Raw genomic sequence first — 25107 nt, forward strand, 5'->3', positions numbered from 1 at the left:
GGCTTCTAACCAATGCAAAGGCCAACTGTGAGTAATATTTTTTACTATTTTACCATACATTCTTTACTAAGTTAATATTCTTCTTCTGCATTTTCATATATACTGTATGCCCGGTAAACCATCTGTGTCAATTTTTTTTTTATTCGCTTATTATTAGGTGTTATTAATAAATACATCTGTAATCAGCAGAATATTTAAAACTGCAAACATTTTCCATGCATAACGAAGGCCTTGATTTTAAAGAGGAGTTCCGCCCCCCCCACCAAAAAATTAAAAGTCAGCAGCTGCAAATACTGTAGCTGCTGACTTATAATATTAGGACACTTACCTGTCCATCGATCCCACAATGTCTGCACCCCAGACGATTTTCCAATCTGCTCTCAGGTGCTGCCGCCCCTATTTGTCATAAGGGAAACTGGCAGTGAAGCCTTTTCGGCTTCACAGACGGTTCCCTACTGCGCATGCACAAAGCGCGCTGCACTTTCTAACTGGCCCAGCGGTGAGGGAGGAGGAGGGGGGCCGGGGTCCCCACGGCGCAGTCTCCCGGAAGTGGGTGATGGCAGAGGCATAACTAGAACCTTCAGAGCCCTGGTGCAAGAAACCATGAAGAGCCACCCTGACCCCCATCCCAGGGCCCTTTCCATCAGTTTCGGAGCCCTTCCGTCAGAGCTCGGGTCCCATTTACTCCCATTCTGCGGCCCTTTATTATTGTCTGGCATCAGGCCCCCTTCCTACATAATTGCCAAAAAAAAATGTAAAAAGTTTCATGGACACTCTTTTTCACTTTGTGTTCAGTAAGCCATTGGAGGCAGATAGTTACTTTAATTAGGGGAGGGCATACATTTAAAATGGGTGTGGTAAACAAAAAAGTATACAGTGCAGTAAGAAGTGTCAGTGCAGAGTAATGGAGGATATGGTATGTGGCAGCAGGGCAGTCAGTGAGCAGTATGTAGTGGCAGGGTGGTCAGTGAGCAGTTTATAGTGGTAGGGTGGTCAGTGAGCAGTCTATAGTGGTAGGGTGGTCAGTGAGCAGTCTATAGTGGTAGGGTGGTCAGTGAGCAGTCTATAGTGGTAGGGTGGTCAGTGAGCAGTCTATAGTGGTAGGGTGGTCAGTGAGCAGTCTATAGTGGTAGGGTGGTCAGTGAGCAGTCTATAGTGGCAGGGTGGTCAGTGAGCAGTCTATAGTGGTAGGGTGGTCAGTGAGCAGTTTATAGTGGTAGGGTGGTCAGTGAGGAGTCTATAGTGGTAGGGTGGTCAGTGAGCAATCTATAGTGGTAGGGTGGTCAGTGAGCAGTCTATAGTGGTAGGGTGGTCAGTGAGCAGTATGCAGTGGTAGGGTGGTCAGTGAGTAGTATGTACTGTAGTGGCAGGGCGGTCAATGAGTGTTATGTCAGGGCGGTCAGTGAGAAGTATGGCAGGGCAGTCAGTGAGCAATATAGCAGAGTGGTCTGTGAGCAGTATGGCAGAATAGTCAGTGAGGGTTATGGCATGGCAGGGCAGTCTGTGAGCAGTATGGCAGGGCAGTCGGTGAGCAGTAGGGCAGGGCAGTCGGTGAGCAGTAGGGCAGGGCAGTCGGTGAGCAGTAGGGCAGGGCAGTCGGTGAGCAGTAGGGCAGGGCAGTCGGTGAGCAGTAGGGCAGGGCAGTCGGTGAGCAGTAGGGCAGGGCAGTCGGTGAGCAGTAGGGCAGGGCAGTCGGTGAGCAGTAGGGCAGGGCAGTCGGTGAGCAGTAGGGCAGGGCAGTCGGTGAGCAGTAGGGCAGGGCAGTCGGTGAGCAGTAGGGCAGGGCAGTCGGTGAGCGTTATGGCAGGGAAGTCGGTGAGCGTTATGGCAGGGAAGTCGGTGAGCGTTATGGCAGGGAAGTCGGTGAGCAGTATGTCAGAATAGTCAGTGAGTGTTATGGCAGAGCAGTCTGTGAGCAGGGTGCTCCATTAGTCACTTACTAAATTGCTGCAGACAGTAGATTTCCTGGGCTGCTATGTGATTAGATAGGTGGGGAATTACCAGTTCCAGTGTGCCCCAACAGCTGGGGATCTACCAAATGCAATGTGCACTGACAGGTGTGAAACTATCAGTCCCAGTGTGCCCCAACAGATGGGGTTTGGGGAACCACCAGTCCCAGTAAGCCCTGACGGGGGGGGGAATCTACCAGTACCAGTGTGCTCCAAACACAGGAACCTACCATTTCCAATGTGCTGTTGGCTAAGGTACTAGAAGCCCCAGTGTATGCTGACAATCAGAGGCTGTTCCCTCAGATGATGGAACATGTTGAGACTTGTAGTTCCTTGGCTCGATTCACACTGCTGCGATGCGAGAACCCGTGCAAATCCAACTAGCAGGCAGTTCACACTGCCCTATGCGAACAGCTGTAGGTGTCAATACAAAGTTAATGACACCCCCAGGTCGGTTTGCATATCGCAGTGCGAGCTGTCAATTCGGACAGGAATCGTATCACATGGGTGTGAACAACCATGTGATCCGATTCTGGTGCGGACCAAAAAAAGGGTTCTGCAGGACTTTGGTCAGAATGCGATGCAAATTCAGGCATACAATCTGTATGGCTAAATTTTCATCACACAGACATTGCATGTGATTTGCACTGCCGTGCGGTGTGAATCACGTGCAATGTCTGACATTGGAGCAGTGTGAACCCAGCCCAAGTCCTATAAACATCTACAAACCCCAGCATGGCCTGATAGAGAACTACAGGAAGTCCCAGCATGACCTGATAGAAAACTACAAGTCGTTCTTTATCAAGACATGCTGGGGCATGTAGTTCTCCATCAGGCCATGCTGGGTCCTGTGGTGCTCTTTTGGGCTATGCTGACCTGTGAGCACCCCCCCCCACCCTTCCACCAGCAGGGTGCACTCACCTCCTATGATTATCCTGATGAGGGAGGCATGTCCCAGGCAGTCCACCAGGGGGAACTGTAGACAGCATTTTTTTGGTGTCTTAGGTGTTGGGAGGTGGGCATGGTGAAGGAGAAGCCCAGGTCCAGGGTGATGCCCCTCTCTTGGCTCTTGGTAAAGGCAGCAGTGGAGGAGATGTGGCCCAGCACCCCAACATTTGGGTTTGGAGTCTCCCCCTCTGCAGAAGCAATGCGTTTCAGCATGGTAATTGAAAACTTCCTGGTTGTGCACTGCTTCTCCTTCCCTCCTGGAAACAAATGGTGGGAAATTCAACATAGTGTGCAGGAGAATAACTTCATACAATTAGTACAACCCAGGCTCTGCATCGGGCAAGAGTGAGCGAGTCTCTGAGGGGAGCCTGATCTGCTTCTGGAGGAGGAGGTAGGGATCTCTGTATTCGACATGTGTACAGTGTCCTGATATGAAACCTCACACTGCAGGCTCCTGAGGCAGTGTTGCTGTCCTGATGGTTGGCATGGCAACTATGTTCTTGCTTTCTTGGGCCCCCCCCATTGTGGCGGAACACCAAGCCCCGGTTGCAAGTGCGACTGCTGCGACCCTGGTAGTTCTGCCACTGGGTGTAAAAAACAGGTACCAGCTCCACCCCGAAAGGTGCCAAATGTGGCACCAGAGGGAGGGGGGGCAGATAAGCGGAGTTTCCACTTTTTGGTGGAACTCCGCTGTAAGGATGGACTAAACCCTCCTATCTATTTAAGCCAAGGAATCTGCCATCTTGGCCTCTATTTATATGTGATCTGTTATGACACCAGCCATTGGATGATTTGACAGTTTGGTTGAGAGCACAACCAATGTGACAGTTAGCAAACTGCTTTTTGAAACTGTTAAATGGATTTAGTTAGTAGCATATGAACATATTTAGAAAATGATAATGTTTGATTCTGTCTTGATTAATATATTCTGTTTGTAATATTTTGTGCTACTTAGGACGACAATCAATTTAAACTTAAAGTAAAAGAGGAAGCAGAAGATCCAGATGTGAGGGGTGATGAGCCTTGTAAGGGAAAGGATATTTCTCCAGAGATCAACACAGGTGAGTAATAAACACTAAGGTTCCGTTCAGTTTTTCTGCACGCGTTCTGCAAGGGCACATAGAAAACAATTGTTCTCTATGTGCCCTGTTTACACTACAACACTAGTATCAATGGTAGGACAGTTTGTCTATTAGCTCCCCAAACAAAGGTTTGTAAAATACTATCTATAGTTTTAAAGAATTTAAAGGGTATATATGAAGGGAATGCCAGAGGATATAAAGGATCTTAGGGAGCAAGATCATCTTATTAAGGCTTATGCTATCCATAACTCCTAAAGGCAGAAGGTTTAAAGTGATTGTAAAGGCTCATTTTTTATATATTTTTAAAAAAATAACAAACATGTTATACTTACCTGCTCTGTGTAATGGTTTTTCACAAAGCAGCCTAGATCCCCCTCTCCTCGGGTCCCTCTTCAGTGCTCCTGGCCCCTCCCTCCTGCCGAGTGCCTCCACTGCAAGCAGCTTGCTATGGGGGCACCCAAGCCGAGCCGCTGCTCTGTGTGTCCATTCAGACACGGAGCTGCAGTTCGGCCCCGCCCCCTCTCCCTCCTCATTGGTTCACTGACTTTGACAGCAGTTGGAGCCAATGGCGCCTGCTGCTGTGTCTCGGCCAATCAAGAGGGAGAATCCTGGACAGCCAAGGTTCTTGTGCAACATCGCTGGATTGAGGTGGGGCTCAGGTAAGTATGAGGGGGGGCTGCTGCACACTGAAGGTTTTTATCTTAAAGTGTTACTAAACCCAAAACAGTAAAATCAGTCTGTACATGCAGTAAAGCATGCTTAGTTTACTCACTGTAGAACCTAAGGGGTTATCCTCTGCATTGTGTAAAAAGGTTGTTTGATCTTGTCTTCTCTGATCCTCCACTGTCCCCAATCCATTTTCTGATAAGACAAAGACTTTGGAGTCACTCTGCACATGCTCAGTTTGGTGTGTATTGCTAAAGAGTTTTTTTTTTTTTGTCCATTGACCAGACAGAGGGTCAGGGGTCCTGCAGCCTCAAAAGACAGTCAGAGGAGAATGAAAACTCCTCCTACAAGCTTTAACCAGACACTAATAGAAGTCACAAGACTGCTACAGTATATACTGCTGATGAGAAAAGGTATTTAGCAGTTTATATTTACTAAAATCCATATTCTGTGTACTGTGGGAGACCAAATATAGTGAATGTAGGGTCCTGGGTTTAGTGCACTTTAATGCATAGAATGCATTAAGATAAAAAACCTTCTGCCTTTTAGAACCAGTTTAAAGCTGAAGTTTAATCTGCTTATATTTTGTCTTCCCTAGTTCCTCCTTTTTCCCTCTTACCAAACTTTTAATGAAAATATTAAGTACAATTTTTCTCCAATCATCTTCCAGGGCAGCATCCAAGAGATAGGCTCCTCCTCCCTGCAAAAGGAAACACATTAGTCCACCATTATAATTTTTTAATCTCACCTGTGTGTCTCAGTTGTTTTGTGTTTCCTCCGGATCCACAGGAGCTGCAAACGTTTGTTATTTTATCCAGTCTCTGTGCTTTCTTCAGGGGACTCCCTGACCAGCATCCCATTCAGCCCAGGGGGCTTTGGGAGGGCGAGCGGGGGCAGCAATCTGAGCCTCAAGGCTCAGCCTAAAGTTTCGCCCCTACAGAGGGGTATGCAACTATCCCCCCAGCTGCACTGCATGCCGCTGGTATCTTTCCCTACAGCTACCGCTCCTTGCTAGTGGAGGGCCAACCGGCTGAGCCCCACACTCCAGGTGCTTTAGAAGTTCCTTCACTGCCATCCTTCCCGCCGATCGTATCCCGCAGACATCTCCACAAAATCCCCTAGTTTGCGGTCCTGGGTCACGTGGTTCCGATCGGCGGCCACCTTGGTGCAGGCTGGAGCCTCCAGGGCAAGCCCTAGAGTGAGTCATTTCCAATGACATCACTTCCGGTCGGCTGCAGCGCGGATTTAAAAAAAATAATAACAAAAGGCCTTTAATGCTCCCTTTAATGGAAACCCAGAAAGGAGAATGCCAGGGAGGATGTGGCAGATGCAGGTGTGTCCACCAACCCGCACGGGGTCAGCTGAGGGCGGGGCTGGAGCAGGAAGCAGACAAAAGGGCTCTCTAAGCAGAGGATCCCGGTGGCTGGCCAGGTCGGACACTTCTCCACCCTGCCCTGCAGATCCTGCATGTCAGGACAGCTCCAAGGTAAACCAGAGCACTCTGGAGTCACCTCTGTCTTTACCTCACTACAAACCGTACAAATTCATTGTACACCACCAACCTCACTCAGGCCCTTTATGCTTACTTGCAGGCAAAGGCCCCAGAGGAAAAAAGGGCGAAAACCAGAGTAAGGCACGTGCCTCTTGCAGTCATCGTTTTTTTCCCGAGTGGAAAAAGCCACTATGCCAAAAATGCATAAACAAAATGGTGGCTAAGGAGTCGCAAGGCTTCCTTAAAGACATGCTTAACTCCTTCAGAAAGGAAATAAAGAGCTCTATTGGGCCAATGCGCTCAGTAGTAGAGAAGCAGAAGGTGCCAGCAAGCTCTAGCCAAACCAGTACCCCAGCTATCAGCAAGATATGTATCCTCTCGGGTAGTGGGGAAGGGCCGGATCAGCCAGAACTGGAGGTCGACTCAGATAGCTCTGAACAAGACTCCAAAGGATGGCTTATGCTGGGATTACGAGGAGGATGACCCGGCATCAGAGGGCACCCTTTTTCCCTCAAAAGATACAAATAATCTTCTAAAGGCTATAGCAGATACACTTGATATCAAAGAGCAGTGGCTATGTGGTTAGCACTTCTGCCTGGCAGCACTAGGGTCCTTGGTTCAAATCCCAACTATGGCACTACCTGCTTGGAATTTGCTTGTTCACTCTGCTTGTAGTACAGCTTGTAATAAAGCTTATAGGCCTACGGCCACATTACCCTGAACGCGCCTGATCTCATCTCATCTCAGAGGCAAAGAAGGGTCGGGCCTGGTTAGTACCTGGATGGGATAAAAAGCCGCAGAGCTTTCCCTGCACGACAAAATACACAAGGGGTTGCAGCCCAGAAAACCCAGAACGTTTCTGGTACATCAAACTAAAAAAATAGGGAGTGGGATAAGCCAGAAGAGAAGCTCTTCATACCAGCTGCGGTCAAGCGCAGGTATGCATTTGCAGAGGAAGACACCAAGACTTGGGCGAAATGTCCCAAAGTGGATGCCTCCCTCGTGAGAGCCGCAAACAAATCCGACTTAGCTTTTGATGATGCGGAGCATGGGAAGTAGGGGTGGCGGTTTTGAATCCGGCAATAGCTTCCACCTGCACAGCTTGCACCCTGTTAGCTGGCTAGCTCAACTGCAAGAGTTGCTAAGAGACACGCCAAGGGGAGAGTTAGTGAGGACCATTCCCACACTTACCAGAGCGGCAGCTTTCCTAGTGGATTCCTCGGCTGAAACAGTAAGATATCTTCTAGGGCCGCAGCCTTAGTGAGGAGAGCCCTGTGGCTGAAAGTCATGGGAGGGGACATCGCATCCAAGAATAGGCTGTGCGGGATCCCATTCACAGGAAATTTGCTGTTCGGGCCAGACCTGGAAATAGTCCTTGTCAGGACCGCAGCGGAGAACAAATTGAGGCACCCTTTCAGCAGTCCAGGACCAAGGAAGCCACTCAACAGAAAAGCAGGGGTATGCATGGCCACAATAGACTTGCAAGACGCATACCTACAGTGGGGACGGAAAGTATTCAGACCCCCTTAAATTTTTCACTCTTTGTAATATTGCAGCCATTTGCTAAAATCATTTCAGTTCATTTTTTTTCCTCATTAATGTTCACACAGCACCCCATATTGACAGAAAAACACAGAATTGTTGACATTTTTGGAGATTTATTAAAAAAGAAAAACTGAAATATCACATGGTCCTAAGTATTCAGACCCTTTGCTCAGTATTTAGTAGAAGCACTCTTTTGATCTAATACAGCCATGAGTTTTTTTGGGAAAGATGCAACAAGTTTTTCACACCTGGATTTGGGGATCCTCTGCCATTCCTCCTTGCAGATCCTCTCCAGTTCTGTCAGGTTGGATGGTAAATGTTGGTGGACAGCTATTTTTAGGTCTCTCCAGAGATGCTCAATTGGGTTTAAGTCAGGGCTCTGGCTGGGCCATTCAAGAACAGTCACGGAGTTGTTGTAAAGTCACTCCTTTGTTATTTTAGCTGTGTGCTTAGGGTCATTGTCTTGTTGGAAGGTAAACCTTCGGCCCAGTCTGAGGTTCTGAGCATTCTGGAGAAGGTTTTCGTCCAGGATATCCCTGTACTTGGCCGCATTCATCTTTCCCTCGATTGCAACCAGTTGTCCTGTCTCTGCAGCTCAAAAACACCCCCACAGCATGATGCTGCCACCACCATGCTTCACTGTTGAGACTGTATTGGACAGATGATGAGCAGTACCTGGTTTTCTCCACACATACCGGTTAGAATTAAGGCCAAAAAGTTCTATCTTGGTCTCATCAGACCAGAGAATCTTATTTCTCACCATCTTGAAGTCCTTCAGGTGTTTTTTAGCAAACTCCATGCAGGCTTTCATGTGTCTTTCACTGAGGAGAGGCTTCTGTTGGGCCACTCTGCCATAAAGCCCCGACTGGTGGAGGGCTACAGTGATGGTTGACTTTCTACAACCTTCTCCCATCTCCTGACTGCATCTCTGGAGCTCAGCCACAGTGTTCTTTGGGTTCTTCTTTACCTCTCTCACCAAGGCTCTTCTCCCCCGATAGCTCAGTTTGGCCAGACGGCCAGCTCTAGGAAGGGTTCTGGTCATCCCAAACATCTTCCATTTAAGGATTATAACTGTGCTCTTAGGAACCTTAAGTGCAGCAGAAATTTTTTTGTAACCTTGGCCAGATCTGTGCCTTGCCACAATTCTGTCTCTGAGCTCTTTAGGCAGTTCCTTTGACCTCATGATTCTCATTTGCTCTGACATGCACTGTGAGCTGTAAGGTCTTATATAGACAGGTGTATGGCTTTCCTAATCAAGTCCAATCACTATAATCAAACACAGCTGGACTCAAATGAAGGTGTAGAACCATCTCAAGGATGATCAGAAGAAATGGACAGCACCTGAGTTAAATATATGAGTGTCACAGCAAAGGGTCTGAATACTTAGGACCATGTGATATTTCAGTTTTTCTTTTTTAATAAATCTGCAAAAATGTCAACAATTCTGTGTTTTTCTGTCAATATGGGGTGCTGTGTGTACATTAATGAGGAAAAAAATGAACTTAAATGATTTTAGCAAATGGCTGCAATATAACAAAGAGTGAAAAATTTAAGGGGGTCTGAATACTTTCCGTCTCCACTGTACATGTACCCATAAAGAAAAGTCATCAAAGATACCTAAGGTTTACGATCCAGTGGCCAGTGGCCACCCTGCATCTGCAGTGCACATCTTTGCCTTTTCGGCATCTCTTCTGTGCCCAGAATCTTTTTAAAGATTATGGAAGAAGCGCTAAAGGGCCTGAGACAGCAAGGCATAGGCAGGATACCATACCTAGACAATCTGCTGTTCTTTGCAGATACAGCGAAGAACCTAGAAAACAACCTCTGCACAAATATTTCCTACCCACAAAACCTGGGGTGGATAATAAATACAGAAAACTCGCAGCTGACCCCAAGCCAGAGGTGGTATATTTGGATTATGTGCTAGACGTCAGAGTAACCAAAACCTTCCTGATGGAAGAAAAGAACGAGGCAGTGCTAGAACTGATGACGTCCTCGATCCCAGCCATCACCTGGGCACAGCTCCACATGAGGCCTCTACAGAATTACATTTTGACCCTGTGGGATGGCAATCCATCATCCTTAGAGATGTCCATTCCTGTCCCTCGTTTGGTCAAACAATCCCTTCAACAATCCACTCCCTTACGCCGAGGGGCGCAGATGGATGCAAGCCGACCCTGTTAGGATCAACACAGACCCCGGTACCCTAGAATGGGGGGCGCACATGGGGGATCTCTGTACACAGGGGAGATGTAACACCAGATGGCTCGAGCCTCCTAGAATATGAGGTAATTAAAAGCCGTAGAGGAAGCACGGAGAGCATTGCAACCCGCTATCCAGGGCAGAGATGTCCGAATTCAGTCAGACAACGCCACAATGGTAACATACCTGAACAGGCAAGGAGGAACAAAATCCCCTCGTTTGAAGCAATTCTGTCATGAGCCGAGATAATCATCAGATCAATCTCGGGCATCCACCTGAAAGGGACAGACAACACGCTGGCAGACTTTCTAAGTCGAAAGCCCATAAGACAGACAGAGTGGTCTCTAAACCAAGCAACCTTCTTGTAGATCACGCAAACCTGGGGAGTGCCCGAGGTAGATCCGTTCGCCTCAAAGACAAACACGAAACTGCCAAGGTTCTTCTTGCTGGATCCCACAGATGGCAAAATTGGAGTGGACACGTTCAATCAAACCTGGGCACACCAGCTGTGTTATGCATTTCCTCTGACCGCTCTAATACCAAAGGTGAGCCAAACAATCGGGGAAGAAAGAGCAATGGTGTTACTCATAGCACCTCACTGGCCCCAGGGAACATGGTTCAGTCACTCGAAGAATCTGTCTCCAGCCGCACCTGAAACAGCCAGACCTACCCGACCTCCTATCTCGAGGGCCAGTCAACCACCCGAATCACAAACTCCATGAAGCTTTCAGCTTGGTTACTGAGAGGGCAAGGCTGCAAAAGAAAAACTGTCTGACAGAATGATCAACACCATTCTAACCAGCAGAAAGCCCGTAACTAGAGCCACTTATGAGAAAGTGAGAAGGAAGTTTGTCTCCTGGTACAGGAACAAACAGGATTCTGACAGAGAATCATCCCGGTGATTATGGATTTCCTGCAGAAGGGAGCAGACAAGAACCTCTCTCAGAGCACGCTGAAGATACAAGTGGCAGCACTCTCCCCGTCTATACATCAGATTAGCAGAGGACCTGCTCATAAAGAGATTCCTGATCTCGTTAAATAGAGCCAGACCCGCTAAAGTCGGCAGAACTCCGACATGGGACCTCTCCACGGTGGTCAGAGGATTCTCCACCATTCGAACCACTGGAGGAGTGCTCAGTATAAAGATCCTACACTAAACACTGTGCTCTTAGTGGCCCTAGCATCGGGCAGGGGATTGGGTGAAAGTCAAGGATTTTTACATGATGGAACCCTACTGCCTGATCCAGACAGATAAAATAGTCCTTTCGCCAAACCAAGTTTTTCTACCAAAAGTCTCTTCAACCTTCCACAGGACGCAGCATGTGGTTATCCCATCTCCCCAAGTCAATGGATAACAGAAAGGAGACACATACAGCAAGCTAGACATCATACTCATAGCTTATCTTGAGCGAACAAAGGACTAGCAAAGAACTACCACGTTATTTGTCCTCCATGCAGGAGTCTATAAGGGAAAGCAGGCATCGAGAAGCACGATATCCGGATGGATAAAGCTTGCCATACAGATGGCCTATTGGGCACAAAACCTTGCCCCCCAAGTAGGGTCAAAGCCCACTCGACCAGAGCCTGGCAACCTCAGTCGCAGAGGGTAACACCGGAGCAGATCTGCAGGGCAGCGACATGGTTGAGCTTCATTACCTTCACGAGGCACTACCGCATTGACCAGCTGTCCAGTCAAGACCAGACATTGGTCGCAAGGTGCACCAGAGGCCTTATCCCCACCCTAGTAAGTATTGCTTGATACGTCCTCTCAGATGCTGCCCTGGAAGACAATTGGAGAAAACAGAGTTGGGTACCTGGTAACTCTTTTCTAAGAAGTCTTCCAGGGCAGCACTAGTTCCCACCCTAAGCGATAATACCAGGTATTGTGGGGACGCATTGGCTTACTGAGAGTTCCTTTGGTGCTTTAATACTACTGAGGCACACAGGTGAGACTAACAAATTTATAATGGTGGACTAATGTGTTTCCTGTTGCAGGAAGGAGGAGCCTATCTCTTGGATACTGCCATGGAAGACTTCTTAGAAAGAGTTTTATGTTTTAATGACATACTTTTTATTAGCTCTAGTGACATCATTACTGGGTCTCTGTGCTTTTCTATGCAATGCAGACAGTTCATGGCTGGTGGGAGGGGCAGCAGGGTGCTGTACATAGCTTTCTAAAAACAGGAAGTTGCAGTAACCTCCCACATGTGGTGATGAGCCTCCATGTTTGAAAAGAACTGATTCCAAGGGATGAAAGGAGTGGGGCAGGAACAGTAAGGCTGGGGAGGAAAAGGCTAGATGATCCTGGATGTCTATTTTTTTTGCTGCAGCTTCTAATGCACATTGTGAGAAGCTTACATTCTGAAGTAAAATCAGAGTAAGCAATTTCAGTAACCAAATGTACATGTACACTGAATGTAAGACGTCATAGTCGGTCAGGCTAGTTCTATCTAGTTCAGCCTAAGAAAAAATGAATACATTTATAGAAAACCTCCATATACAGAACTCTATACTGACACTTGATCCAGAGGAGGGCAAAAAAAACCCTATAAAGCATGATCCAATTTGCTCCAGTGGGGCAAGGTGCATATATATATATAATTACACACACAGTGGGGACGGAAAGTATTCAGACCCCCTTAAATTTTTCACTCTTTGTTATATTGCAGCCATTTGCTAAAATCATTTAAGTTCATTTTTTCCTCATTAATGTACACACAGCACCCCATATTGATAGAAAAACACAGAATTGTTGACATTTTTGCAGATTTATTAAAAAGAAAAACTGAAATATCACATGATCCTAAGTATTCGAACCCTTTGTTCAGTATTTAGTAGAAGCGCTCTTTTGATCTAATACAGCCATGAGTCTTTTTGGGAAAGATGCAACAAGTTTTTCACACCTGGATTTGGGGAACAGCAAACAGCGTCTTCTTGGGTCCCTCGGCGGCTCTTGCGGCTCCTCCCCACATTAGATAACCCATGCGACCGGTTTTCCTGTCGGAATAAACTCTGAAGGTTTTTCCAAAAAAGTTCCAACGGAATTCTGCTGAAACTGTCTTGTGTACACACAATCACACCAAAGTCTGATCGTCAAGAACGCGGTGGCGTACAGCACGTACGACAGGACTAGAAAAAGGAAGTTCATCAGTAGCCAATAGCTTCCGTCTCATACTTGCTTCAGAGCATGCGCCATTTTTGGTCTGTCTGAACAGCATACAGACGAGCGGTTTTCCCGATAGGAATTGGTTCCGTCGGAAATATTTAGAACATGTTCTATTTCTAGGTCCGTCAGAATTTTCGAAAAAAAAAAAGTCCGATTAGGCATACACACGATCGAAATATATGATGAAAAGCTTCCGTCTGACTTTTTCTGTCGGCCATTCCGCTCGTGTGTACGCGGCATAAGAGAAGCACTCTCCCGGGGGGAGGGGGGGTTACAGTGCGGGCGCGCTCCCGGGTCCATCATGCGGTGTCCATAGCTGCCGAATGTATGACTGGGCCCCGCCCCCCCGGCGCCTGCGTCATTGGATTTGATAGCAGCGGGAGCCAATGCTTGCGCTGCTATCAATCTATCCAATCAATAGCCGAGAACCTCTGGCAGAGGGACAGCGCGTCCCCGCGGGAAGAAGTTCCAGAGCTCAGGTAAGTAAAACGGGGGGGCTGGGGGCCGGTCACTGCCAGGTGTTTTTTCATCCTAATGCATAGGATGCATTAAGGTGAAAAACACGAGGGTTTACAACCACTTTAATTAACTAATTTTGTTTAGTTAAATTTGTTACATTTGTTTTCAGATTTGGTTTAGTTTTGTTTTGTTTTCAAATTCTTTTTCGATTCAAATGTGGCTGCCAAATTTTTCACATCTAAGAATTGCAATATTTTTACATTTCATACTAATTTCCAAATTCAAATTTTGTTTTGTTATTTTAGAGGATTCATTACTGTTGTTATTCAGACTTCGGATACATCAGAATTTCTGAAAAAAACTAATTTTTGATTTGGAACAAAACAAATTGCACATGTCTAGTGACAACCATTGACACCATATTTGGAAATATTCCAGAATCTGGACATCACACTGGTGTTGAATATATTGATATCGGTGGCTATCTAGTTACTACAAAGCAGTTAGTAAATTGCTATGAATTCAGCTGCTAAGTATAACCCATACAACTTTTTTTCTTCCAGATGATTGGCACAAGAGATTGAACATAGAGAAATATGCCACTAGCTCTGCAGATGGGAAGATAGAAGACAGTGACATCACATATGATTTTTCAGAAGAAAACTCTGTTACTCAAAATTTACATTCAGCCCCTCACAATCCAGATGTGTCATCCCATCCCTCTATAAATGGCATGAGTTTTACCAATCACTCCCATCTTGTCACTCATGAAACTCATAGAGGGGGTGAAACACGTCTGAGTTTTGAGCGTGAAGAATATGTCACCCAGAGGACTTCCACAGTGGTGGAAACATATTCGTGTTCTGAATGTGGGAAATGTTTTTCCCAAAAATGGCTTCTCCAGAGGCATCAATCAACGCACAGCAGCAAAAAGCCATTTTCATGTTCAGAATGTGGGAAATCTTTTATCCAGAAGTCAGACGTTGTCAGACATCAAAGGACTCATACAGGGGAGAAGCCATATTCGTGCTCTGAGTGTGGGAAAAGTTTTTCCTGGAAATCCAATCTCATCACACATAAAAAAGTTCATACGGGGGAGAAGCCCTATTCATGTTTGCAGTGTGGGAGATGTTTCCACCAGAGAGCCCATCTGGTTTCCCATGAGAGGAGTCACTCGGATGAGAAGCCGTACTCATGTTTGGAATGCGGGAGGTGTTTTAAGCAGAAAGTTCATCTTATTTCACATGAAAGGACTCATACAGGAGAGAAGCCGTTTCCCTGCACAGAATGTGGGAGAAGTTTTGCTGAAAGATCCACTCTTGCCAAGCATCAGAGGTCTCACACGGGGGAAAAGCCGTTTTCATGTTCCCAATGTGGGAAACGGTTTTCCCAAAAATCGAACCTCATTACTCATAGAAAAGTTCACACAGGGGCGAAGCCACATTCCTGTTCAGAATGTGGGAAATGTTTTAGCGAAAGGTCCACTCTTATTAGCCATGTGAGGACTCACACCTCCGAGAAACCGTTTTCCTGCAAAGAATGTGGAAAATGCTTCACCCAGAGAGCCCATCTCATTTCACATCAGCTGACGCACACCGGCGACAAGCAGTTTTCATGCTCCGAATGTGGGAAGTTTTTTTTACAGAAATCAGATGTCGCCAGGCATCAGAAGATTCACAAGGGAGAGAAGCCGTATACCTGTTCCGAATGCGGGAAATTTTTTTCCCGAAAATCAAATCTTACTGCACATAGGAAAGTTCACACAGGGGAGAGGCCGTATTCTTGTTCGGAATGTGGAAAGTGTTTTCGTGCGCGAACAATTCTGGTTGGGCACATGAGAACTCATACACCCGGGAAACTGTTCTCCTGTTCTGAGTGCAGCAGATGTTTTAAGCAGCAAGCCCATCTGATTTCGCATCAGTTGACTCACACAGCCAGTGAGCATTTTTCTTTCCAGAATGCTTAAAGTGTTTTTCTTGGAAAAAAATTCTTGTCGCTCATGAGAAGGCTCACGGGGTGGGGTGGGGGCCATATTAATTTCAGAATATGTGGAAAGTTTTGGCAATAGATCAAATCTGGCTACCCATAAGAGCAGCCGAGAAGCCCTTTTCCTGTTCTGAATGCGGCTGATGTTTTAAGTAGAAATAATCCCTCGCATCTCACACAGGAAGAAGCCATATTCAAGCTCTCAAAGAGGAAATGTTTACAAAGATCCTTGCTTATGTCACATCTCTTTTGTGAGCTTCCTGTGTTTGGATGTAACACCTGAGGGAAGGGAAAGAGCAGTTAGTGCTTTTATGACATATCAAGATCCAGATAAGCACCTATCTCTGAGAATGAAGGATGGGGAGATATTTGGCCTTCCTCATATGGGTTGTATGAGCTCCAGGAACCACCATGTTATTACTGCTCCTTCACTGTTCTCTAAAATAGAGCGGAGGATGGGGCTCACAAGGGGAACTTCCTAGGCCTGCCTGTTTTGTTAATGGTTTCAATAAAGTAGGGATTCCACCTTGGAGTGCCATCATCTTCTTTCTTGGACAATACTTAAGGACATAAATTTGACACATGGAGATAAAAAAAAAAATTCCAGGTTTTAGTCACATTATAGCGGAGAATGGAGCTCACAAGGGGAACTTCCTAGGCCTGGCTACTTGTTAATGGTTTCAATAAAGAAGGGATGCCACCTTGGAGTGCCATCATCTTCTTTCTTTGACAATACCTAAGGACAAATTGTAATGCATTATTTAAGCATTTCTCTAGAATTTTCAAACTCATTATATAATTTGTTATTAAGGTTTGAATAAACTACTGACACGGATTTAGCCGTTGCGATATATAACGTATATATCACAACGGTTAAATCTGTCTGTAGTGCATGTTCAAACCTTAAGACCATAAATAATAACATGATATTAGATGTTTTACTGCAGGAGTATATAATGATATTGAAACTTCTAGAGAAATGCTTAAATAATGCTTTACAATTTAACTAAACCCACCGGATTTTAGTCGACTAAAATGTACTGATTTCAATTTAGCTTTAGTCAGTCTTTTGACTAAAATGCCATTTTAGTTTTGTTTTTTTTTGTTAGTCATCTGAATTGTTTTAGTTGTATTTTAGTTGACTAAAATAGTGTTAAATTTGTCAATGAAAATATGTTAGTCGACAAAATTAACACTGGAGATAATGGGCTTAAACCAACATTGTTGTGTTAATATCCCATTCCAAGAAAAAAAAATGAGCCCTCACATTTTGAATCAAATCTTTACAAGCCCTGATGAAGAGGAGGGAGGGCTCCTGAAACATGTTGTCTTTTTGTACTAAATTTATGCTTGGAATAAACTTAATTTCGAATGTATTAGCTCCTCCTGCCTGTCCCTGGTATCCCTCCCCATTCTTGCTCTTTACCCCCCTCCGTCTCCATCACTGCACAGCGCACAGCACTTCTGGTCTGGCAATGACCATCCTGGAGTCACGTGGCCTGCACCACAATTGCCCCTCCCCCAGAGTAGTTTTGGACAGGCAACGCAATTGGTAAATGATGCAGACGGAGTGGCGTGCTGCCACCAGAGGGGTGACATCATTGTGGTCAGATTTCACTTTCTACTTGATGGTGCCACCCCTCTTGCAGGTCCCTTGCACCCTCATAGCGACGCCACTGGTGGGCTCCCCTCTATGAAGGGCGCCTGTAGGCACATGCCTACAGTGCCTAATGAGAAATCTGGCCCTGGGAGCGTGCAGTCTAGGGTCCTAACTCGCATTCATGCATACACATACTAGGGCAAATTTAATAAAGAGCAAGTTAATCTTTGAAGTGTGGGCGAAAACCTACGCAAGTACAAGGAGAACATGCAAATTTCAGGCAGGTAGTGTTGTGGTTGGGATTCAAACCAGGAAGTGCTAACCAATACACCACTTCCAGTTAATATCACTGATCGTAAATCTGTAAGCCGTACACACTTATTTAGCAATATGTAGAGGTAATAGCATTTTGCTCCTAATGGGCAGACTGGCTATGATAGTTTGTTAGAAAGGACCCGCACTATAGGGGGCAAGGGACTCTTCACTGGTATTGCCTGTGGTCTTCCTGCAGTTGATCTTTTATTTCAATACTGATGTCCTAAGCCTTGTTTTGCACTGGTGGCCATCTCGGTAGAAGTGCAGATTTTTGCATTTCCCCTAATGTCTGGTAGCAGATAAATCCTTGCACTCCGGGTCCTCTGGTATAGCTTTCTTTCCAACAAGGAGAACAGAGAGTAGCTCAATAATAACATCACCAACTCTCATTTTAAATCTAGTGAGACTAGCAGTTGGGGACATCAGTGTATTAGAGGATCTCACACGGCAGAGATGTGGATATTATGCTATAGAGTCCCAAGCAAGGAAGGGCACTGCTAGCTTTCAGGAGGAATTTAAGGCAAAGAGCAATTTTCAGGTTACTTCTTAAAGCTGAACTCGAGGTATGATCTTTATTGCATACTTACATTGGTCCATCTTATACCTGGGGGGGCTGCTGGGGAAGCAGACAATCCCTGTAGGTAGTCAGTGCTACTACAGTCATAGCTGCAATCTTCTGGGTTCTCTGCCTAGTGGCTTCCCCTCTGTGGGTCAACCACAGGGGGACAGTCAGTCAATAGATGCACATGCACAAGACCTAGAAGATGACAGATCTCACTATAGTAGCTCCAACTACTACAAGGATTGTTCGCTTCCCAGCAGTCTATCAGGTATGAGATATGTATACATACAATGGTTCAGACTGGATCAATGTAAGTATGCAATAAAGATCATTCCTGAAGTTCTCCTCTAATCGCAAATAACATTTCCAGATCTTCACTCTTTGAGTTCAGGCCCACTCCAGTTAAGGACCAAGCCTATTTTTTACACTTGGTGTTTACAAGTACAAGTTATTTTTTATTTTTTTGCTAGAAAATTACAGCGAACCCCCAAACATTATTATTATTATCATACATCACACAGTGGGGACAGAAAGTATTCACATGGTCCTAAGTATTCAAACCCTTTGCTCAGTATTTAGTAGAAGCGCCCTTTTGATCTAATACAGCCATGAGTCTTTTTGGGAAAGATGCAACAAGTTTTTCACACCTGGATTTGGGGATCCTCTGCCATTCCTCCTTGCAGATCCTCTCCAGTTCTGTCAGGTTGGATGGTAGATGGTAATTGAGATGCTCAATTGGGTTTAAATCAGGGCTCTGGCTGGGCCATTCAAGAACAGTCACGGAGTTGTTGTGAAGCCACTCCTTTGTTATTTTAGCTGTGTGCTTAGGGTCATTGTCTTGTTGGAAGGTAAACCTTCGGCCCAGTCTGAGGTCCTGAGCACTCTGGAGAAGATTTTCTTCAAGGTTATCTCTGTATTTGGCCGCATTCATCTTTCCCTCGATTGCAACCAGTCGTCCTGTCCCTGCAGCTGAAAAACACCCCCACAGCATCATGATGCCACCACCATGCTTCACTGTTGAGACTGTGTTGGACAGGTGATGAGCACTGCCTGGTTTTCTCCACACATACCGCTTAGAATTAAGGCCAAAAAGTTCTATCTTGGTCTCATCAGACCAGAGAATCCTATTTCTCACCATCTTGGAGTCCTTCAGGTGTTTTTTAGCAAACTCCATGCGGGCTTTTATGTGTCTTGCACTGAGGAGATGCTTCTGTCGGGCCACTCTGCCATAGAGCCCCGACTGGTGGAGGGCTGCAGTGATGGTTGACTTTCTACAACTTTCTCCAATCTCCCGACTGCATCTCTGGAGCTTAGCCACAGTGATCTTTGGGTTCTTCTTTACCTCTCTCACCAAGGCTCTTCTCCCCCGACAGCTCAGTTTGGCCGGACGGCCAGCTCTAGGAAGGGTTCTGGATGTCCCAAACATCTTCCATTTAAGGATTATGGAGGCCACTGTACTCTTAGGAACCTTAAGTGCAGCAGAAATTTTTTTGTAACCTTGGCCAGATCTGTGCCTTGCCACAATTCTGTCTCTGAGCTCTTCAGGCAGTTCCTTTGACCTCATGATTCTCATTTGCTCTGACATGCACTGTGAGCTGTAAGGTCTTATATAGACAGGTGTGTGGCTTTCCTAATCAAGTCCAATCAGTATAATCAAACACAGCTGGACTCAAATGAAGGTGAAGAACCATCTCAAGGATGATCAGAAGAAATGGACAGCACCTGAGTTAAATATATGAGTGTCACAGCAAAGGGTCTGAATACTTAGGACCATGTGATATTTCAGTTTTTCTTTTTTAATAAATCTACAAAAATGTCAATAATTCTGTGTTTTTCTGTCAATATGGGGTGCTGTGTGTACATTAATGAGGAGAAAAGATGAACTTAAATGATTTTAGAAAAGGGCTGCAATATAACAAAGAGTGAAAAATTTAAGGGGGTCTGAATACTTTCCGTCCCCACTGTGTGTGTATATATATATATACCCTAGAAAATAAAATGAAGGTCATTGCAATACTTTGTCACACCACATTTGCACAGCAGTCTTACAAACGCAATTTTTTTTTTGAAAAAATACACTTTTTTGAATTAAAGTGGATGTAAACCCAATGTCATCCTTTCTAAACTACTCCCATAGGGGTTATCTATAAGGATAGACATGCCTCCTGCATGTATCTTTACCTGTCAAATGTCTCCCCTCTGTCTTTTATTAGACCCGAAAAACTGCAGATTCTTTGGGCGGGTCTGTTGTCTGGAGCTCGGTGGGTGGAGTCGTGATGTCAGTAGACTCCCCGCCCACCTCTACACTCCCCTTGTCAATATGCATTTTCTCCTGTGTGTGTCTTACACTGAACTTCTGCTATGATCTCTAACATCCAGTGAAAAGACAGGAAAGTAACCACATGACTTCAGCATGCCCAATCATGCTGAGGTGTGGAACAGCCAATCCTGGCAGAGCAGCAGAAGAAAGGAGTGGGGGTAGTAATTAAAAAATAATGCCTGTCTTAGGCTAGTGCACGAGATGTAAATCACCTGTCACTCACAGCAAGGGGGAGGATTTGACAAAGTTTTTCTCAGTTTGTCAAGAATTGTCTCACTGAACAATAAAAGAGGATTGCTCAGAGATGGATTAACTCTTTGTGGGAAGACTGGGCTCAAATGATAGGAAATCTTATACTCTACAGTATGATAAAAAAAAAATTGGGTTTACATCCACTTTAAAAAATAAGAAAACAGTAAAGTTAGCCCAATTTTTTTTTTTTATATTGTTAAAGATAATGTTACGCTGAGTAAATTGATACCCAGCGAATCATGCTTCAAAACTGCGGCGCTCTAACGATCATGGCAATACCTCACTTTGAACACCATTTACATATGCGGGCGCGACTTACGTATGCGTTCGCTTCTGTGTGCGAGCACGGAGGGACGGGGCGCTTAAATTTATTATTTTTTTTTTCCTTATTTATTTTACTTTTTATTTTTACACTATCCCTTTAAAAAAAAATATTTTGGGTCACTTTTATTCCTATTACAAGGAATGCAAACCTCCCTTGTAATAGAAAAAAAGCATGACAGGACCTCTTTAATTTGAGATCTGGGTTCAAAAAGACCTCAGATCCAGTGGGGGCAACCCTCCCCACCCGGGCCGCCGGTGAAGCGGCACTAGCACAACTGCCAACTGCCCCCCCCCCCCCCCCCAGCGCCGTGGCATGACAATAACGCCCCCCCTCCACCACCCGCTGTCCTTACCATGGATGCGGGCGGTCGGAGCTACTGTGGACATCTTCCAACGTAGCGGTCTCTGGTGACTTCGTGACATCTCTCTGCTCCTCCCGTCGCTAGGCATCCAATAGGCTCGCCTGACATTTTGGCCAATCGGGAAACGGGTCTCAAACCTGCTTCCCGATTGGCCCGGGAGGAGGATCAGTGTTGCAACAGCAAATATTCGTTCGCTGTTGCAACACACCTGGGTGGGCTCCAGGTCGCATGCTCTGCGAACCAGGCCCACACTATTTTGAAGCCTATTAAAGCCTATGGCTCTAATCAGGTGCTTCAAAAATACACCCCCGCGGCTGTAATTCATGTGCCCTGTTACCCGAAAGGAGCCAGACACATGAATAGGGGGCGGCCGTGGATAGATTTATGCTATGCATGAATCTATCCACTGCATATAGGGGTTGGAGAGGAGAGAGGGGGCGGCACCTGGGCACCCCAATGGACGGGCCGCCACTGCTCAGAACTCACAATTACACTTAAAAGCAACAATAAAAAAAAAGTCTTCATTTTTTTTTTTTTTTTTTCAGTAAAAGACCCGTTTTAAGGCTGTTAGGCCGAAGTGACGTTTGACGTCGCTCCTGTCATTCAATGGAATAGAGTCGAGGGGGAGGGCCATCATTCCTTCACTCGACTTCCTGCCTATCAGGGGAAAACATTGGATCGTTTCCGCCGCTACCGGGGCACCTCTCCCGCCGCCGATAAAAGTGGGACCACTTTTATCTTAAAGCGAACTGACTGCCGTGGCAGTTATCTGCTGCCATAACAACGGTATTTAACATCAAAGTATAGACATATATCAATGGTGGGCATAAGTGGTTAAGAGGAACATGTAATATCATTTCTTACCTATTTGGTCAAAGCTCCCTTCCAAAGCTATTAAGACTCCCAGTAATGGGGTTGGTTTCAGGGTACAACAAATCTCTGTAGCCTCATATATATATAGTGACAATATTTATCTAAGGATATCCTCCTGCAGTGAATGGGAACCTTAGCTGTGATGGGTTAAAGCTTTCCATACATGTGCCCTTTTATATGCCAAGCTTTAACACTTTTTCTTTCCATTTGATTAACCTTTTTGTTCATTTTTTAACTTTATGTAACCTGCACTAGCCTTTATAGGAGTTGTGACTTTGGAATATCTAATGGTTTATGTTAAATAAAAGTTTTTGAAAATAAGAAATGTTGCCTCGGGCCCGTGTGTTAAAGTAATCCACATAAGAAGATGTAGGAGATACAGGTAGTGACCAGTGCCAGGAAAAGGGCAAAGGAAGCACATTTTTTTCCCCATATACATTATAACGTCTACAAGCTATGGTGCAAATCATAAAAAAATGATCACACCTGATTTACTGATGGCCTACCTAATTTCTTGAGGCCCTGAAATGTCAGAACAGTATAAATACCCCCCAAATGACCCCTTTTTGGAAAGTAGACAGTCCAAGGTATTTAGTAAGAGGCATGGTTAGTTTTTTTGAAGTTGTCATTTTTTCCCACAATTCTTGGGGAAATTAAGAAATTTTTTTACACAAAGTTGACATAACAACAAGTTATTTCTCACACATAGCATATGCACACCTAAAATTACAACCCAAAATACATTCTGCTATCCTCCTGAGTACGGCGATACCACATGTGTGAGACTTTTTTTCACAGCCTGACCACATAGAGAGGCCCAACATGAAGGGAGCACCATCAGGTGATTTAGGAGCATATATTACACATCTCATTTCATTCCTACCTATCACACTTTTGAAGGTCCTGGAGAGTGGAATTACCCACAATATGACCCCATTTTGGAAAGAAAACACCCCAACATATATTCTATAAGACATGGGCTGCAGATAAGTACTTGGGTACTGTTATGGGCTGCAGAAGGTCTAAGGTGGCTAATACCATACCAGACCCAAAGGGTCTCCCCACGCCGTTTTTTCCCCAATTTTTTAAATCACATTTTGTTTTTACAATTATTTTGTTAAATTTAGCTCTCAGCAGGGAAGCCTTAAAGCGTAATTCCACCCAAATATGGAACGTCTGCTTTAAGTGACCATGACCCCCTGACATGCCACATTTGGCATGTCATTTTTTCAGGGGGGTGGCGGATACCCTCTTTTTAGAGGCATCCAGCTCCCACTTCCTCCCGGGGCTCCGTGGCGCCGGAAGGAAGATCACCTCTCCCCCCTCCCTCCCTGCAATCTTCTGGGACACGTCACAGGTCCCAGAAGATTGCCTGGCCAATCACAACGCGCAGCGTGGCTCGCGCATGCGCAGTGTGTGCCCAGCTGTGAAGCCACAGCAGGGCGCCCACAGTAGTGATGCTGGCACCGCAGAGAGGAGGGGGAGAGGAGCGGGGCTTCGTTTGCCCGCATTGCTGAACCGTGGGACAGGTAGGTGAGTGTCTGATAATTAAAAGTCAGCAGCTTCACTTTTTGTAGCTGCTGAATTTTACATGGGTGGAGCTCCACTTTAGCAACCTATTGACTGTGCGCTCAGCGGGAGAACATCCCACTAAGTGCCCAGACCAGACAGTTTGGGCGTTAGGCGAGGCCCAAACCGTTAGCCCAACTCAAGTGGTGCCTGAATTCTGTAACCCCTCACAGTTACTCTTGCTGGGTGCAGGAACGGCCCTGCTGTTATAAATTAGAAAAAAAATTGAAATGACATGGACATGTTAAACAGGTGCAGAAAAATTAGGCCTCTTCTGCATGTTGTGGCTCAATAACACGGGCAGAACCGGAAAAAAAAGAAGCAAGCCCCGCCTGCAGAGGATGCACTATGTCCGCGACCACCACTTTTCACTGTAGACACAGAGGCTGCTTGGCACCGCCACAAAAAAACAAAACAAAAAGTATACCAGTGCTGCGGTGAGTCTGACGCAGAAGGAATAACACCTCCAACACAGAAGGGGGGAGTACTAATAATGCAGCAACAGAACCTGATACTGCAAAAAAAAAAAAAAAAAAAAGAAAGAAAAGAAAATGACTAATGAAAAAAAAATGGGATCAGTGGTGATACAGAAGTGTTGTACACACCAACACTTCAGTAGCAACTCAATACTGTGTTATTCACACTACACTGTATGATACACACCACACCGCACTACACTGTATTATATACACCACACCACACTAGAGACTTTATAGGCTGTCACACTGAGGGAGTTGTATATGTACTACAGTGTAGCTGTAATTTACAATACATTGGCAGGACTAAGAGAGCCCTTAAAGTGAGGATACAGGAACATGTCCAAAATATTCTAATTGGCTTTCCTAAGCATAATGTATCAAGACACTTTGCATTAGTGCATAATAAGGATCCTTCACAAATCCAATTTTGGGGCATAGAAAAGTACAATAGGTCATGGAGGGGAAGTCACAAGATTAGGACAATCAGTCAAAAAGAGTCATAATGGATACACACTATGCGTACTTACACCTGGAGGTATGAACGTAGAGTTCGACCTCAATTGTTTTCTTAGTAATTTTTAATTTAATATTCCTATTGTGTATCCACTCTGATGACTGTTTTTCTATATTTATATAATATATATTTTTTATATACATGTTTATATACGTGTTATTAATTTATATATATATATATATATATATATATATATATATATACTATATTTATTATAGTTGTATATATTTATAAATTTTATGTTCTATAGGCACTTTCTCTCTCTACTTCTGTGGTGCGACTGATTTAGCCTTTAATGAAATAGAGCCTATTAGGCCACCTATACATCTTAGGGCGTCTTCGGTGTATGAATGGACCACCTTTTGTTTTATTCCCTTACTAATTCACTACATATTAAATATTTATTATCATTACAACATGTGCCCATTCTATACTTATATTG

General features: G+C 45.1%; 1 protein-coding gene across 1 annotated transcript in view; it reads left to right on the forward strand.

Annotated features, from left to right (window-relative positions):
- Window positions 1-20054, forward strand: part of LOC141104507 (uncharacterized) — a 32765-nt gene extending 12711 nt beyond the window's left edge. Inside the window, exons 7-8 of the mRNA XM_073594074.1 lie at window positions 3853-3958; window positions 14073-20054. Coding sequence (XP_073450175.1) covers window positions 3853-3958; window positions 14073-15475 — 1509 coding nt within the window. The 3' untranslated portion in view covers window positions 15476-20054. The remainder of the gene's footprint in view (window positions 1-3852; window positions 3959-14072) is intronic.
- The last annotated feature ends 5053 nt before the right edge of the window (window positions 20055-25107 follow it).

Source organism: Aquarana catesbeiana, linkage group LG08, assembly GCF_042186555.1.
Source record: "Aquarana catesbeiana isolate 2022-GZ linkage group LG08, ASM4218655v1, whole genome shotgun sequence".
NCBI classification, from domain to species: Eukaryota; Metazoa; Chordata; class Amphibia; order Anura; family Ranidae; genus Aquarana; species Aquarana catesbeiana.